This window comes from Balaenoptera physalus, assembly GCF_965194825.1.
Source record: "Balaenoptera physalus genome assembly, chromosome: 17".
NCBI classification, from domain to species: Eukaryota; Metazoa; Chordata; class Mammalia; order Artiodactyla; family Balaenopteridae; genus Balaenoptera; species Balaenoptera physalus.
Window position 1 is genome coordinate 33,763,382 of NC_138895.1, and position 15,766 is coordinate 33,779,147.

Consider the following 15,766-nt stretch of genomic DNA (forward strand, 5'->3'; position numbering starts at 1 on the left):
TCTTTGACTCTTGTTAGAGGTTTCAATTTCATGTCTTTTAAAGACTATGATTCTGTGCTGCTTTTTTGGTTTTACTGCATAGTGAATTGCACATAACAGATGCTCAATAAATGTGTACCTTCCTCCCCAGCCTGTGTTCCCATCAGCCCTCTTTCATATTTTATAGTACACAATCATACCAGATAAGGTCTTGTAGGTCCCTGAATACTGCATGTTGTTTATGCCTTTGTCCTTTACTCACACTGGCCCATATGCCTGGGCTGTCTTCTTTTCTCCACCCTACCTTCTAATATCTCCCATCCTCTTCTCGTTTCCCCCTTACTCCCACAAAAAACTCCTAATCCTTCTTCAAGTGTCAGCTCAATTATCACCTCCTGAGGGAAGCCTTCCATGTACTCAGGAAGGCATAGGTACTTCTTCCTTTAAGTAGCCTTGGCACATATTACACAATTTCCAGGATAGTAGTATCTAGTTCATTATACAACTAAAGTGACCTCTCTTGAGAGAGGGACTATCTCCTGAAAGCAGGGCTGCCTTTCTTTATTTGAGGGTATTGACATATAGTAAGCTCACAATAAACACCTGTTGATTGAAAAACAATAATGGTTAACATTATTGAGTATATTGTACTTAGCATCTTAACATGCAGAGTGAGCCAGTGAGGTGGATTCCTCATGTTACAATAGATCTTGAGAATATAAACTAGGTTAAAGGAGCTAGCACTAGAAAAAATTTATCTGTTGCACCTATGAATAGAGATAGCATGGCTTTTCCTCTTAAGCCAGTTTCCTTAATAGCTTGCCCAGTTTTTCACAGAATGCTGTAAACTCTGCTCAGCTCAGTAATTCTGTTAAGACACACAGCTACTACTTCCCTAGCAATCTAGTAGGTGCACTATAAGTACATACCCAGGGTAGGTATGGTCTTGGACTCTGTCAAAGGTATCACTCAGAAAAGCAGTTTTTATGTATGGTTTGCCTGAAGAGATGCAGCCCATTTCTCTAAAATGCACCAGTGGATTAATCAGATTAACAGACTGTACTTGGAGCACAATGCTTTATAAAGCATTGTTAATGTTAATGCTTATCTTAGTGGGTATCTTATAATCACATAAAGCTTGTGTTAATGGATATCTTATAATTACACAAAACGTATCCCTTTGTATCTATTGCAAGGATACAGTGTCTTAAAGGCATTACTATACTACACAATTTTCCTTTTATACGTTTTCTTGGAAGAAATGTTTTATTAAATTTTTTTGTCAGAAACAATTGTGTTTTTCCTGAGAGATTAGCTTGCTTTTTTTGTTATGGGCAGTGTGAATTGTGTAACTGATTAGGCTTACCTTTTGCATAACATCATGGAAGGAGTAGATACAAGTTTTTGACCTGCCTATTATAATTATATGAAATATCACAATACATTTAGTTATAAGTTTCATTCTTGACTTCTTTATATTTCCTTATCCTTGTTTTGTTTGTTTTCTTTCTTTTCAAGTAATTTTATCTTCCTCATTTGCATTATATGTATTCCTTAAGTTACGTTAAATCATTTTTTTTTTTAACATCTTTATTGAAGTATAATTGCCTTACAGTGGTGTGTTAGCTTCTGCTTTATAACAAAGTGAATCAGTTATACATACAAAATATGTTCCCATATCTCTTCCCTCTTGCATCTCCCTCCCTCCCACCCTCCCCATCCCACCCCTCTAGGTGGTCACAAAGCACCGAGCTGATCTCCCTGTGTAAATCATTTTTTGAAAGTAGATTAAGTGTATATGCACACAAATATACATATGAATATAAATTTCTAAAATAAGTTTAGGTAATAAAAGTTAGACATATCTATCAAGTAAGCTTTTTTTTTTAAATTTATTTTTGGCTGCATTGCGTCTTAGTTGCTGCGCACAGGCTTTCTCTTGTTGCAGCGAGTGGGGGCTTCTCGTTGCGGAGCATGGGCTCTAGGCGCACGGGCTTCAGTAGTTGTGGCACTCAGGCTCAGTAGTTGTGGCTCTCGGGGTCTAGAGCTCAGGCTCAGTAGTTGTGTCGCATGGGCTTAGTTGCTCTGCGGCATGTGGGATCTTCCTGGAGCAGAGCTCGAACCCATGTCCCCTGCATTGGCAGGCAGATTCTTAACCACTGTGCCACCAGGGAAGTCCCAAGTAGGCTTTTAAAGCAGGTTGCTTCTTCAAGGTTTCATGTTTGCTATTAGTGTTCTATTTTGCTTTGGGGCATTTAGCAAGATTCTTTTAGATTCTTATTTCCTTTTTAGCTCAGTTCAACAATTGTATTAAAGCCTAGTTAAACATGATATGGTTAATATTTTAAATCTATGTAATCCATTTCTTACTCAATTAAGGAACTTGTAATGTTGCAAACATTGTAATCTTATGTACTATGAGTAAAGTTACATTGAACTTTATAATTGCAGGACTGAACTCCAGAAAATGTGGGGGAGAGACGTGAATCTCTTCCTTCCTTATGCTAAATAATGATACCCTTTTTAAAAATGTGTATTGATATTGGACTTTGTTCAAAATGTGAATGGTAGGTCATCTAGCATAGTCCTTAAGGACACTAAAATGTAAATGGTAGATAGTACAGCAGAGTGAGATTAAGGGCACAAACTCTAGAGCTAGACTGCTACAGGTTGACTCACTAGCCATATGACCCAGAGCAAATGATTTAACTTCTCTGTGCCTCAGTTTCCTTGTCTATAACAGGGGGAATAATAATAGTCCCTACCTATTGGAGTTGTAGTCTCTGGCATTTAATAAGCATGCAGTCTTGGTTATTAGTATTTTTAATATATAGTTTAATATTTTAGAATCTGTGTTGTTTATTTTAATTTTTAGGTCTCTTGCAGCTGAATGGGGTAAATATGGAATGAGATTCAACGTGATTCAACCGGGGCCTATAAAAACCAAAGTAAGTTTTGGTTTGCTTATGATCACATTTTGAGTGATTAAGGAGTGAAAGATAGATAGATAGATTCTGATGTGTGCAGAATTTTCCAGTGATACCTTAGTTTGGAGCCCTGGTGGAAGGGAAGAAGGTTTTGCCATTATCCAACATAAGAAATAAGGAGATGGGCAAGAATACAGCAGCTATACAACTCCTTGATAAGGTCTATTTCAGTGTCATAATCTTTCTGGGATCTTTTATGCCATCAATTTTGGCATTTTGTCTGATTTGCTTTAATGATCTGTTATTGTGTTATATTTCTTAATTTTTACTATATTTTAAAGGTTCTTACTTTGACATCCTTTTTTAAAATCATGGAAATGTAATTATATTTTAAATTTAAGAGATGCTTTAGAAATTTATCATATATGCTTGGTCTCGTCATAGGCAACATTTTCTTTGACTCATGTCTGTGCCTTTTCACTTTCAAACACTGTTATGCACATCATTTAATTCCCATGTCTCTCTGATTAAAAGTCCTTCTGATGGCATGCATTTAACCTGAAATCAGATATTGCAACTCATAATTATCACTAATGCTGTTACAGATGTTGCTCAAAAGGTTCACAGGTTCTCTTTCTCTCACATTACCCCAAATGACTTTACTCTCATACTTCTTTTTGTTTCCTTGTAAAGCAAGAATTTATAATCCCAACTGGGATGTTTCTTTGAAGGCCCAGGTGCAATTTGCTAACTTGTTTCTGTTGTATAAACTGAAAATAGTGCAAAGGAGTATTTGGCTTGTAGATGGTTCTGGAGTATTAAATATTAACATGGAGATGGTTGTATTAATTTATTTAGCAGTTTGAAGGGTGGAAAATGGAAAGAAAAACTACCTGAGTGAGTGAAACTTGACTGAATATCTTATTTGGTTGGCACTTCTATAATAAAAAATAATACAATTAATGGAAAAATAATTCGAAGGCACATATTAAAACACATGATTCAGAATAACACTGTGCTAAGCACTATCATATATAGTCATAGAAACGTCTTTTTAGGACCTCACTATCTAGGAAAGATCATCGGCATTTTATTATTTATTTAACATGTATTTACTGAGTGCCTTCTGTATGCAAAGGTGCTAAGAAAGATACAAAAACATTTGTGACAGATGCTTGCCATCAAGGAGCTTTTAGTCTAGCAATATAGGTGTAAGTTTTATGCAAATAACATGCATATAGTTTTAAAGAGATTAAAAGAAAATTGAAGTATAGAAACTCTCTAGCAAGAGCTGATAGAACCAGGATTGGGACCTTTGTCTACCCTTTGTCTTTGATGCTTCATACCTGCCTAGGGAGAGCTGGAGTGCTCACAAGGAGCCTGTGTGTGCTTGCTATGTCTCATATCTGTGTTATTGAAGAGAGTTGTCACCTAGACTTCCAGGAACTGGTAGAGAAAAAGCCTATTATTTTTATTAATCAATGCGCATGCATACTTTATCTTGGTCTGCTCCTTTTTATCATTAACAGAAGGCAGAAATTGTTTGGCAAATTTAGTTATGGTTTTTCTCTCTCTGGAATCTACTTGAATTTAATATTCCTACATACTTGTTTTCTTCCTTTTCTATTATTATGAGGAGAAAGGAGAAGAAAAGGAATTTCCTCTTAAATATTTCCTACTTGAGTGATTTTCCTGTGTTTACTAAATCAGATGACAGTAGCAGCCCTACCTCCACCACACTAAATTTGTACATATATCAGAGTACTTTCATATACATTTTCTCATTTCTCAGACAACAGTTTTGTGAGATAACTAAGACAGGCATCCTCATTTTACACATGAAGAAACTAAGGTAAAAAGGTTTTATTTTCTAGTGTTTTTTTTTTTTTTACCATCTTTATTAGAGTATAATTGCTTTACAATGGTGTGTCAGTTTCTGCTTTATAACAAAGTGAATCAGTTATACATATACATATGTCCCCATATCTCTTCCCTCTTGCATCTCCATCCATCCCACCCTCCCTGTCCCACCCCTCTAGGTGGTCACAAAGCACCGAGCAGATCTCCCTGTGCTATGCGGCTGCTTCCCACTAGCTATCTATTTTACGTTTGGTAGTGTGTATATGTCCATGTCACTCTCACACTTTGTCCCAGCTTACCCGTCCCCCTCCCCGTATCCTCAAGTCCATTCTCTAGTAGGTCTGCATCATTATTCCTGTCTTGCCCCTAGGTTCTTCTGACCATTTTTTTTTTTTTTGATTCCATATATATGTGTTAGCATACGGTATTTGTTTTTCTCTTTCTAACTTACTTCACTCTGTATGACAAACTCTAGGTCCATCCACCTCACTACAAATAACTCAATTTCGTTTCTTTTTATGGCTGAGTAATATTCCATTGTATATATGTGCCACATCTTCTTTATCCATTCATCAGTTGATGGACACTTAGGTTGCTTCCACGTCCTGGCTATTGTAAATAGAGCTGCAATGAAGATTTTGGTACATGACTCTTTTTGAATTATGGTTTTCTCAGAGTATATGCCCAGTAGTGGGATTGCTGGGTCGTATTGCAGTTCTATTTTTAGTTTTTTAAGGAACCTCCATATTGTTCTACATAGTGGCTGTATCAATTTACATTCCCACCAACAATGCAAGAGGGTTCCCTTTTCTCCACACCCTCTCCAGCATTTATTGTTTCTAGATTTTTTGATAATGGCCATTCTGACCAGTGTGAGATGATATCTCATTGTAGTTTTGATTTGCATTTCTCTAATGATTAGTGATGTTGAACATTCTTTCATGTGTTTGTTGGCAATCTGTATATCTTCCTTGGAGAAATGTCTGTTTAGGTCCCCTGCCCATTTTTGGATTGGCTTGTCTGTTTTTTTGATATTGAACTGCATGATTTGCTTGTATGTTTTAGAGATTAATCCTTTGTCAGTTGCTTCATTTGCAAATATTTTCTCCCATTCTGAGGGTTGTCTTTTCGTCTTGTTTATGGTTTTCATTGCTGTGCAAAAGCTTTTAAGTTTTGTTAGGTCCTATTTGTTTATTTTGGTTTTTATTTCCATTTCTCTAGGAGGAGAGTCAAAAAGGATCTTGCTGTGATTTATGTCATAGAGTGTTCTGCCTGTTTTCCTCTAAGAGTTTGATGGTGTCTGGCCTTACATTTAGGTCTTTAATCCATTTTGAGTTTGTTTTTGTGTATGGTGTTAGAGAGTGTTCTAATGTCATTCTTTTACATGTAGCTGTCCAGTTTTCCCAGCACCACTTATTGAAGAGGCTGTCTTTTCTCCACTGTATATTCTTGCCTCCTTTATCAAAGATAAGGTGACCATATGTGTGTGGGTTTATCTCTGGGCTTTCTATCCTGTTCCACTGATCTATATTTCTGTTATTGTGCCAGTACCATGCTGTCTTGATTACTGTAGCTTTGTAGTATAGTCTGAAGTCAGGGAGCCTGATTCCTCCAGCTCTGTTTTTCTTTCTCAAGATTGCTCTGGCTATTCAGGGTCTTTTGTGTTTCATACAAATTGTGAAATTTTTTGTTCTAGTTCTGTGAAAAATGCCAGTGGTAGTTTCATAGGGATTGCATTGAATCTGTAGGTTGCTTTGGGTAGTAGAGTCATTTTCACAATGTAGATTCTTCCAATCCAAGAACATGGTATATCTCTCCATCTGTTTGAATCATCTTTAATTTCTTTCATCAGTGTCTTATAATTTTCTACATACAGGTCTTTTGTCTCCTTAGGTAGGTTTACTCCTAGATATTTAATTCTTTTTTTTGCAATGGTAAATGGGAGTGTTTTCTTAATTTCACTTTCAGATTTTTCATCATTAGTGTATAGACATGCAAGAGATTTCTGTGCATTAATTTTGTATCCTGCTACTTTACCAAATTCATTGATTAGCTCTAGGAGTTTTCTGGTAGCATCTTTAGGATTCTCTATGTATAGTATCATGTCATCTGCAAACAGTGACAGCTTTACTTCTTTTCCAATTTGGATTCCTTCTATTTCTTTTTCTTCTCTGATTGCTGTGGCTAAAACTTCCAAAACTATGTTGAATAATAGTGGTGAGAGTGCGCAACCTTGTCTTGTTCCTGATCTTAGTGGAAATGGTTTTAGTTTTTCACCATTGAGGACGATGTTGGCTGTGGGTTTGTCATATATGGCCTATATTATGTTGAACAAAGTCCCCTCTATGCCCACTTTCTTGAGAGTTTTTATCATAAATGGGTGTTGAATTTTGTCGAAAGCTTTCTCTGCATCTATTGAGATGATCATATGGTTTTTCTCCTTCAATTTTTTAATATGGTGTATCACATTGATTGATTTGCATATATTGAAGAATCCTTGCATTCCTGGGATAAACCCTACTTGATCATAATGTATCATCCTTTTAATATGCTGTTGGATTCTGTTTGCTAGTATTTTGTTGAGGATTTTTGCATCTATGTTCATCAGTGATATTGGCCTGTAGTTTTCTTTCTTTGTGACATCTTTGTCTGGTTTTGGAATCAGAGTGATGGTGGTCTCGTATAATGAGTTTGGGAGTGTTCCTCCCTCTGCTAAATTTTGAAAGAGCTTGAGAAGGATAGGTGTTAGTTCTTCTCTAAATGTTTGCTAGAATTCGCCTGTGAAGCCATATGGTCCTGGGCTTTTGTTTGTTGGAAGATTTTTATTCACAGTTTCAATTTCAGTGCTTGTGATTGGTCTGTTTATATTTTCTATTTCTTCCTGGTTCAGTTTCGGAAGGTTGTGCATTTCTAAGAATGTGTCCGTTTCTTCCAGGTTGTCCATTTTATTGGCATAGAGTTGCTTGCAGTAATCTCTCATGATCCTTTGTATTTCTGCAGTGTCAATTGTTACTTCTCCTTTTTCATTTCTAATTCTATTGATTTGAGTCTTCTCCCTTTTTTTCTCCATAAGTCTAGCTAATGGTTTATCAATTTTGTTTATCTTCTCAAAGAACCAGCTTTTAGTTTTATTGATCTTTGCTATCATTTCCTTCATTTCTTTTTCATTTATTTCTGATCTGATCTTTATGATTTCTTTCCTTCTGCTAACTTTGGGTTTTTTTTGTTCTTCTTTCTCTAATTGCTTTAGGTGTAAGGTTAGGTTGTTTATTTGAGATGTTTCTTGTTTCTTTTTTTTTTTTTTTAAAGAAATTCACGTTCTTTTATTTATTTATTTATTTATTTATGGCTCTGTTGGGTCTTCGTTTCTGTGCGAGGGCTTTCTCTAGTTGTGGCAAGTGGGGACCACTCTTCATCACGGTGCGCGGGCCTCTCACCATCGCGGCCTCTCCTGTTGTGGAGCACAGGCTCCAGACGCGCAGGCTCAGTAGTTGTGGCTCACGGGTTTAGTTGCTCCGCGGCATGTGGGATCTTCCCAGACCAGGGCTTGAACCCGTGTCCCCTGCATTGGAAGGCAGATTCTCAACCACTGCGCCACCAGGGAAGCCCTGTTTCTTGTTTCTTAAGGTAGGCTTGTATGGCTATAAACTTCCCTCTTAGAACTGCTTTTGCTGCATCCCATAGGCTTTGGGTCATTGTGTTTTCATTGTCATTTGTTTCTAGGTATATTTTGATTTCCTCTTTGATTTCTTCAGTGATCTCTTGGTTATTAAGTATTGTGTTGTTTAACCTCCATTTGTTTGTATTTCTTACAGATTTTTTCGTGTAACTGATATCTAGTCTCATAGCGTTGTGGTTGGAAAAGATACTTGATAAGATTTCAGTTATCTTAAATTTACCAAGGCTTGATTTGTGACCCAAGATATGATCTATCCTGGAGAATGTTCCATGAGCACTTGAGAAGAATGTGTATTCTGTTGTTTTTTGATGGAATGTCCTATAAATATCAGCTAAGTCCATCTTGTTTAATGTATCATTAAAAGCTTGTGTTTCCTTATTTATTTTCCTTTTGGATGATCTGTCCATTGGTGAAAGTGGGGTGTTAAAGTCCCCTACTATGATTGTGCTACTGTCGATTTCCCCTTTTGTGGCTGTTAGTATTTGCCTTATGTATTGAGGTGCTCCTATGTTGGGTGCATAAATATTTACAATCGTTATACCTTCCTCTTGGATTTACCCCTTGATCATTATGTAGTGTCCTTATTTGTCTCTTGTAATAGTCTTTGTTTTAAAGTCTATTTTGTCTGATATGAGAATTGCTACTCCAGCTTTCTTTTTATTTCCATTCGCATGGAATATCTTTTTCCATCCCCTCATTTTCAGTCTGTATGTGTCCCTAGGTCTGAAGTGGGTCTCTTGTAGACAGCATATATACAGGTCTTGTTTTTGTATCCATTCAGCCAGTCTATTTCTTTTGGTTGTAGCATTTAATCCATTTACATTTAAGGTAATTATCGTTATGTATGTTCCTATTACCATTTTCTTAATTGTTTTGGGTTTATTATTGTAGGTCTTTTCCTTCTCTTGTGTTTCCTGCCTAGAGAAGTTCCTTTAGCATTTGTTTTAAAGCTGGTTTGTTGGTGCTGAACTCTCTTAGCTTTTGCTTGTCTCTAAAGCTTTTAATTTCTCTGTCAAATCTGAATGAGATCCTTGCTGGGTAGAGTAATCTTGGTTGTAGGTTTTCCTCTTTCATCACTTTAAATATGTCCTGCCGCTCCCTTCAGGCTTACAGAGTTTCTGCTGAAAGCTCAGGTGTTAACCTTATGGGGATTCCCTTATGTGTTACTTGTTGCTTTTCCCTTGCTTCTTTTAATATTTGTTCTTTGTATTTAATTTTTGCTAGTTTGATTAATATGTGTCTTGGTGTGTTTCTCCTTGGATTTATCCTGTATGGGACTCTCTGTGCTTCCTGGACTTGATTAACTATTTCCTTTCCCATATTAGGGAAGTTTTCAACTATAATCTCTTCAAATATTTTCTCAGTCCCTTTCTTTTTCTCTTCATCTTCTGGGACCTGTATAATTCGAATGTTGGTGCGTTTAATGTTTTCCCAGAGGTCTCTGAGCCTGTCCTCTATTCTTTTCATTCTTTTTTCTTTATTCTGCTCTGCAGTAGTTATTTACACTATTTTATCTTCCAGGTCACTTATCCATTCTTCTTCCTCAGTTATTCTGCTATTGATCCCTTCTAGAGAATTTTTAATTTCATTTATTGTGTTGTTCATCTCTGTTTGTTTGCTCTTTAGTTCTTCTAGGTCCTTGTTAAACGTTTCTTGTATTTTCTCCATTCTATTTCCAAGATTTTGGATCATCTTTACTATCATTTTTCTGAATTCTTTTTCGGGTAGACTGCCTATTTCCTCTTCATTTGTTAAGTCTGGTGGGTTTTTGCCTTGCTCCTTCATCTGCTGTGTGTTTCTATGTCTTCTTATTTTGCTTAACTTCCTATGTTTGGGGTCTCCTTTTCACAGGCTGCAGGTTCATAGTTTCCATTGTTTTTGGTGTCTGTCCCCAGTGGCTAAGGTTGGTTCAGTGGGTTTTCCAGGCTTCCTGGTGGAGTGGACTAGTGCCTGTGTTTTGGTGGATGAGGCTGGATCTTGTCTTTCTGGTGGGCAGGTCCATGTCTGGTGGTGTGTTTTGGGGTGTCTGTGGCCTTATTATGATTTTAGGCAGCCTCTGTGCTAATGGATGGGGCTGTGTTCCTGTCTTGCTAGTTGTTTGGCATAGGGTGTCCAGCACTGTAGCTTGCTGGTCATTGAGTGGAGCTGGGTCTTGCTTTTGAGATGGAGATCTGTGGGAGATTTTCCCCATTTGATATTACGTGTAGCTGGGAGGCCTCTTGTGGACCAGTGTCCTCAACGTTGGTCTCCCACCTCAGTGGCACAGCCCTGACGCCTGGCTAGAGCACCAATAGCCTGTCCTCCACACGGCTGAATCACTGCAGAGACATTCTGGAAATGAAGCATGCTGATCTCCTAAGCCCATTTAGAAATACCTTGGAGGAGAATCATGGAGTCCCTCCAATCTGGTTTTCCTTTTTCCTTCTGTCCTTTCTAGTGGTTTTTTAAAGGTCCATATTGGGTAAAATGAATATGGAAGAATTTGGCAAAACTCTCTGTTGCTTACAAGTACTAAGGTATGAACAGGCTGCCATAGTAACATTCCATTTACTGCAAATTTGTTTCTTAAATAGGAAATAATTTGTATTAAAAGAAAAAAAGCAACCTAATTATTTTCTTAATTCCTAAGGGTGCCTTTAGCCGTCTTGACCCAACTGGAGCTTTTGAGAAAGAAATTATTGACAGAATTCCCTGTGGTCGGCTAGGAACTGTGGAAGAACTTGCAAATCTTGCTGCTTTCCTTTGTAGTGATTATGCTTCTTGGATTAATGGAGCTGTAAGCATTGTTGTCTCTCAACTTTTTTGGGAGGTGGATTTGGGGTGGGCAGGTGGATTGTAGAACCAATCCTGACGATGTTGAATGTAAATATGATTTAAAGTATTTAATTAGCTGTATTTAGTATATTATTTATAATATAGAAATATTAATATATTTTGTTTAGCTTATGGACTTGATTCCACAATTGATTAATTGATAAATTAATTTTATTAAATGCAAATCACTCTGGTAGACATGCCTCTAAGATGAACTTTAAGATTGGGTAGAATTTGAAATTGTAGAAATGATGGAGAGAGGATTTTAAAGAGAGTAAATCAATTTAGGTTTAATCATCAGTTTTGTCCTTAAAATTTAGGCTTTGATTGAAAGTGCCAAGGAGATAGTCTACCCAGTTAGGAGGGAGAAATGGCTAATGGTTCGGAAACTTTTTAAAAGAAGTTAGTTTCACAGCTTTTATTATTATTTTTCAGGTAATTAGATTTGATGGTGGAGAGGAAGTACTTATTTCAGGGGAATTCAACAGTCTGAGGAAGGTAATGCCATTTTGTGAGTATAATATAATGTTGGCAGTGAGGATACTAAGCTTTAAAAACACACAAGAACCTCATTAAATTGACTTTTTCTTTTTGTGGTAGGTCACCAGGGAGCAGTGGGACACAATAGAAGGACTCATCAGGAAGACGAAAGGCTCCTAAGACTACTCTGGCCTTCATCTTGGTTATAATGGAAATTATACAAACTGTCTATAATCTTTTGAATATCTTCAAGTCTAATAAATTGTTACTTAGCAAACATTGAGCTTGTATTATGTGCTAGGCCAATGGTAGGTAGATCTTGTATATTAAAATATAAATAAGATGGGCTATTGTCGCTGTAAAGAATTTTTTAAAAATAAAAAGAGGAAAGTGAGTGAAGGCTTTTGATAGAGGTGAAACGAGACTGGAAGTGCAGAGAAAGGAACAGATATTTGTAACCTGGAAAAATCAGGAGAAACTTAATGGTGAAAGTAGTCTTTGAATAATATATTAAAACCATGTCTTTGGTGATGGTGCCTAAAAGAAAGTAGAGGATTTACGGTAAATCTAATGGACTGTCTTTTCAGTGTATTTCCTTTTCATTGGCCTTATGAATTGTCTTCTTTAGATAGCTCAGTATTAATTCAAATAAGTTCTTGCCAGGACCTATTTTGTAGCCAGACATTTTATTTGGTACTGAGAATAAAACATGAATAATCTACAGCCTTTGCCCTCTTAAAAACTCATTATCTAGCAGGATAGATAGACCTGTAAATAATTATTTATGATTCATTGTGATAAATATTCCAGCAGTGTTAAAGTGTGGAGGGGGAAGTAATTCAATCTGTCTCCAGAGTTTAGAGAAAGTGACACCTAGGAGATAGCATTCCATCTCAGCTTTTAAAGTATATATTCTCTATGAATTTATGGTTACTGGGGGTGGGGGGGGGAGGGATAGACTGGGAGTTTCAGATTGACATGTACACATTGTGATATTTAGGATGGATAGCCAGAAGGGACCTTCTGTATAGCACAGGGAGCTCTGCTCAATATTCTGTAATAACCTAAATGGGAAAAGACTTTGAAAAAGAGTAGAAAAAAAACTTTTTTTAATAAATTGTTGTTATAAAAAAATACAGTATACTGGAATAGGAAATGCTAAAAAAAAAAATAAAGTATATATTCTCGTGTAGAGAAGATGAACAAAGGTCATAAAATATTTTTATGTATAATTTCATTTAATTCCATATTTGGTTTGACTAATTTGTCATCCTAAGAATCAAATAATAAGAAAGCCACAGTCTCAAGTGTATATAGTTATAATTTTGAGTTTATATTAAAAAAGAGTATTTTGCTTTCATAGGAATCACTCATTACATGCTCACTAGACTGACTTTCCCCATTGTCTGAATTACCAAGAGAGGGGACCAGCTTCTATTTTACCTCCTCTGAATAGATCTGCAAAGGAATCTCGTTTTCCTGTTTGAATTTATATGCTGTAAGCCTGATGGGCAAATCCTTATTACATTGACAGTTAATTTCGTGCATAAGTTACATTAAATTGTGTACATAAATGGTTTAGAATGAGTGGCCTTGACATTTCCAATAATTTTGCCTTTCACTGGGGTACCATACCCAGTCTCCATTTTACCATTAACACTAACCATAGTTTTCCTCTCTTCTATCTACATATTTCTTCTTTATTTTTAAATTATCAATACTTCTTGTGGTGTAGGAAAAAAAAGTGCCAGTAGTTATATAAATTACCTTTTGTAAGTTTCATCACTTCTTATTTTCTTCATGATAAAATTCAGGATTATAATATCTGCTTCACAGGGTTGTTATCAGGATTAAGTGAGATGAAACAATTAAAAACACCATGTAAATGTAAAGCACACAAATGAAAGACAAGGCCCTCCTGTTTTTCTACTCTTTGATTTTTAAGACATGATTATCGTAGAAAATGTGAGAATACAAAAGAATAAAAAATTTAAAAACTAACTTCCTAAAGAAAACTTCTATTAATACTTTGGTATATTTATTTTCAACCTTTTGCCTTTTTTCATTTAATTTTTATTTTTTATGAAAGTAATTTGTTTATATAATTTATATAGGGAAGAGTACTACTGCAATCTCTGCTCCAAAGCTATCTTCCCATGTAACTATCTTCAGCTCTTTTAACTATTATTTTGGTTTGTTTTTTTTTGTTTGTTTTTTTTCTGGAATATACATTCTTCCCCATCCACTAATTCTACCAATATAACCATATCCCTATTTTTGGTTAAATTTATATTCAGTGTTTACATTTTTATAACTTTATTAATATTGCTTTTTCCTCAATGTTTTCTCAACTTCCCTACTTCTTTTTAACAGTTGAGATTATATGATAAGTCAGATCCTATTTCTCATAAATAAAAGTTTTTTATATTTCATTGTTTATATGTATCATACTTTGATTTTTTATTCTTAGAATTAGTTTAAAAATTTTTTTCAGTATAATATGTAAAACTGCGATGAATATCTTTAGGCATAAAACATTTTTAGAGTTTGGAATTTTTTTCTCCTGATAGATTCCTGGAAGTAATATTATTAATCAAAGTTATGAAGCTTTTAAAGACCCTTGATACACATTTCCAAATTGCTATTCCTGAGATTTGTATTGGTTTAAAAAACCCTGAGCTATGTGTGCTAGTGCCAATTTCAACAAATACCTACCAACATGGGGTAGTTTCACTTTCAAACTATTTGCCAATTTCATAAGTAAAAACTGATAGCTCCTTCAGATATGTATTTATTTAATCATTAATGATAATACTTTTCTATACTTAATGAATGTCCTGTTTGTCTTTTTGCCTCTTAATGGGGTATCATAAAAATTTTGACTTGTCTGAGTTTGTATACAAATTTTTCTTCCATTAATCATCTCTTAGAGTTTGCTTCTTTATTGTATGTTATTACAAATGATGAATGAAGAAGCAAAGCTTGCAAGCATGGCAGGGAGGACCAGAAAAGAGATCATGGTAATATCGTTTGATTGAAATTTCTTCCTAAGAAAAATTTCTTAGGAAGTCTGAAAGAGAAACAAACATTATTGATGGATAGTCACTATATTTTATGACACAACACCTTTGGGCTGTAACCATATCAATGTTTTACCATAAGAATTATTACTTTGTCACACTACTTAGTAACTTCTGTAAGAGTCCTGCTTCTAATGCGTTAACAGAAGAGTTAATACTCAGAAAATTAAAGTGAAGATTATTGGTAACAATATCACTCATCTTAGAATTAATGTATGAAGACATCTCCAAGAAATGTTTCAGGTAAGGAGTAACAGCTATTGTTACTTTGTTCTTGTGAAAAACTAAAGCAGTGAGAATTTAAGTGACTTTGAATAATAGAATTTTAGAGCTGGAAAAGTCTTAGAAGATAGTACTCTCAACCCCTTCATTTTATAGTTAAGGGAACTGAGGCTCAAGGAAGTTGTGACTTGGCCAGGGTCATATAATTAGTCAAGCTCATGTCTTCTGCTCAACTGGACCAGTTTCTTGGGATCATAATTTAAACCAAGAGACAATAATAGGGTCTTTATGAGATATAGTTGTATTGCAAAATCCTTCTTCAAAGGAAAAAGGCCCATTAATTTTTTGGGGGGAGGTGTTCTTGATCAATTTTATTTTGTTGTAGTTGAACATAAAAATATTTATTAGACTTTCATAAATTCATTCTCAACCTCAATCCCTTTAATTTTCTTCTAAGGTCTTACATTTCTCAACTGTACAGTAAAATAATCCTTGGGTTTGGAGACAGAAAAATGGCGCTTAGTATAAAATCTCGGCCCCTTAACACTAGCATAGGTGATCTTGCCTGCTCTACTTTATACACACTCTCCCCTCACACAGGCTCTGTAACAGCAGCTTTCTTTCTGTTCCTTAGGATTGTTCAACCTAGGGCCTTTGCACTGGCTGCTTATTTGTCCTATGAATGTACTTTTCCTTATCTTTATATGGCTGGGTTCTTCAGAGAG

At 35.6% G+C, this 15,766-nt stretch overlaps 1 protein-coding gene across 1 annotated transcript in view; it reads left to right on the plus strand.

The window, feature by feature from the left end:
- Positions 1 to 12,462, plus strand: part of DECR1 (2,4-dienoyl-CoA reductase 1) — a 72,826-nt gene extending 60,364 nt beyond the window's left edge. Inside the window, exons 7-10 of the mRNA XM_082434044.1 lie at positions 2,855 to 2,927; positions 11,075 to 11,221; positions 11,695 to 11,757; positions 11,860 to 12,462. Of these exons, the coding sequence (XP_082290170.1) occupies positions 2,855 to 2,927; positions 11,075 to 11,221; positions 11,695 to 11,757; positions 11,860 to 11,919 (343 nt within the window). The 3' untranslated portion in view covers positions 11,920 to 12,462. The remainder of the gene's footprint in view (positions 1 to 2,854; positions 2,928 to 11,074; positions 11,222 to 11,694; positions 11,758 to 11,859) is intronic.
- Positions 12,463 to 15,766: the final 3,304 nt, after the last annotated feature.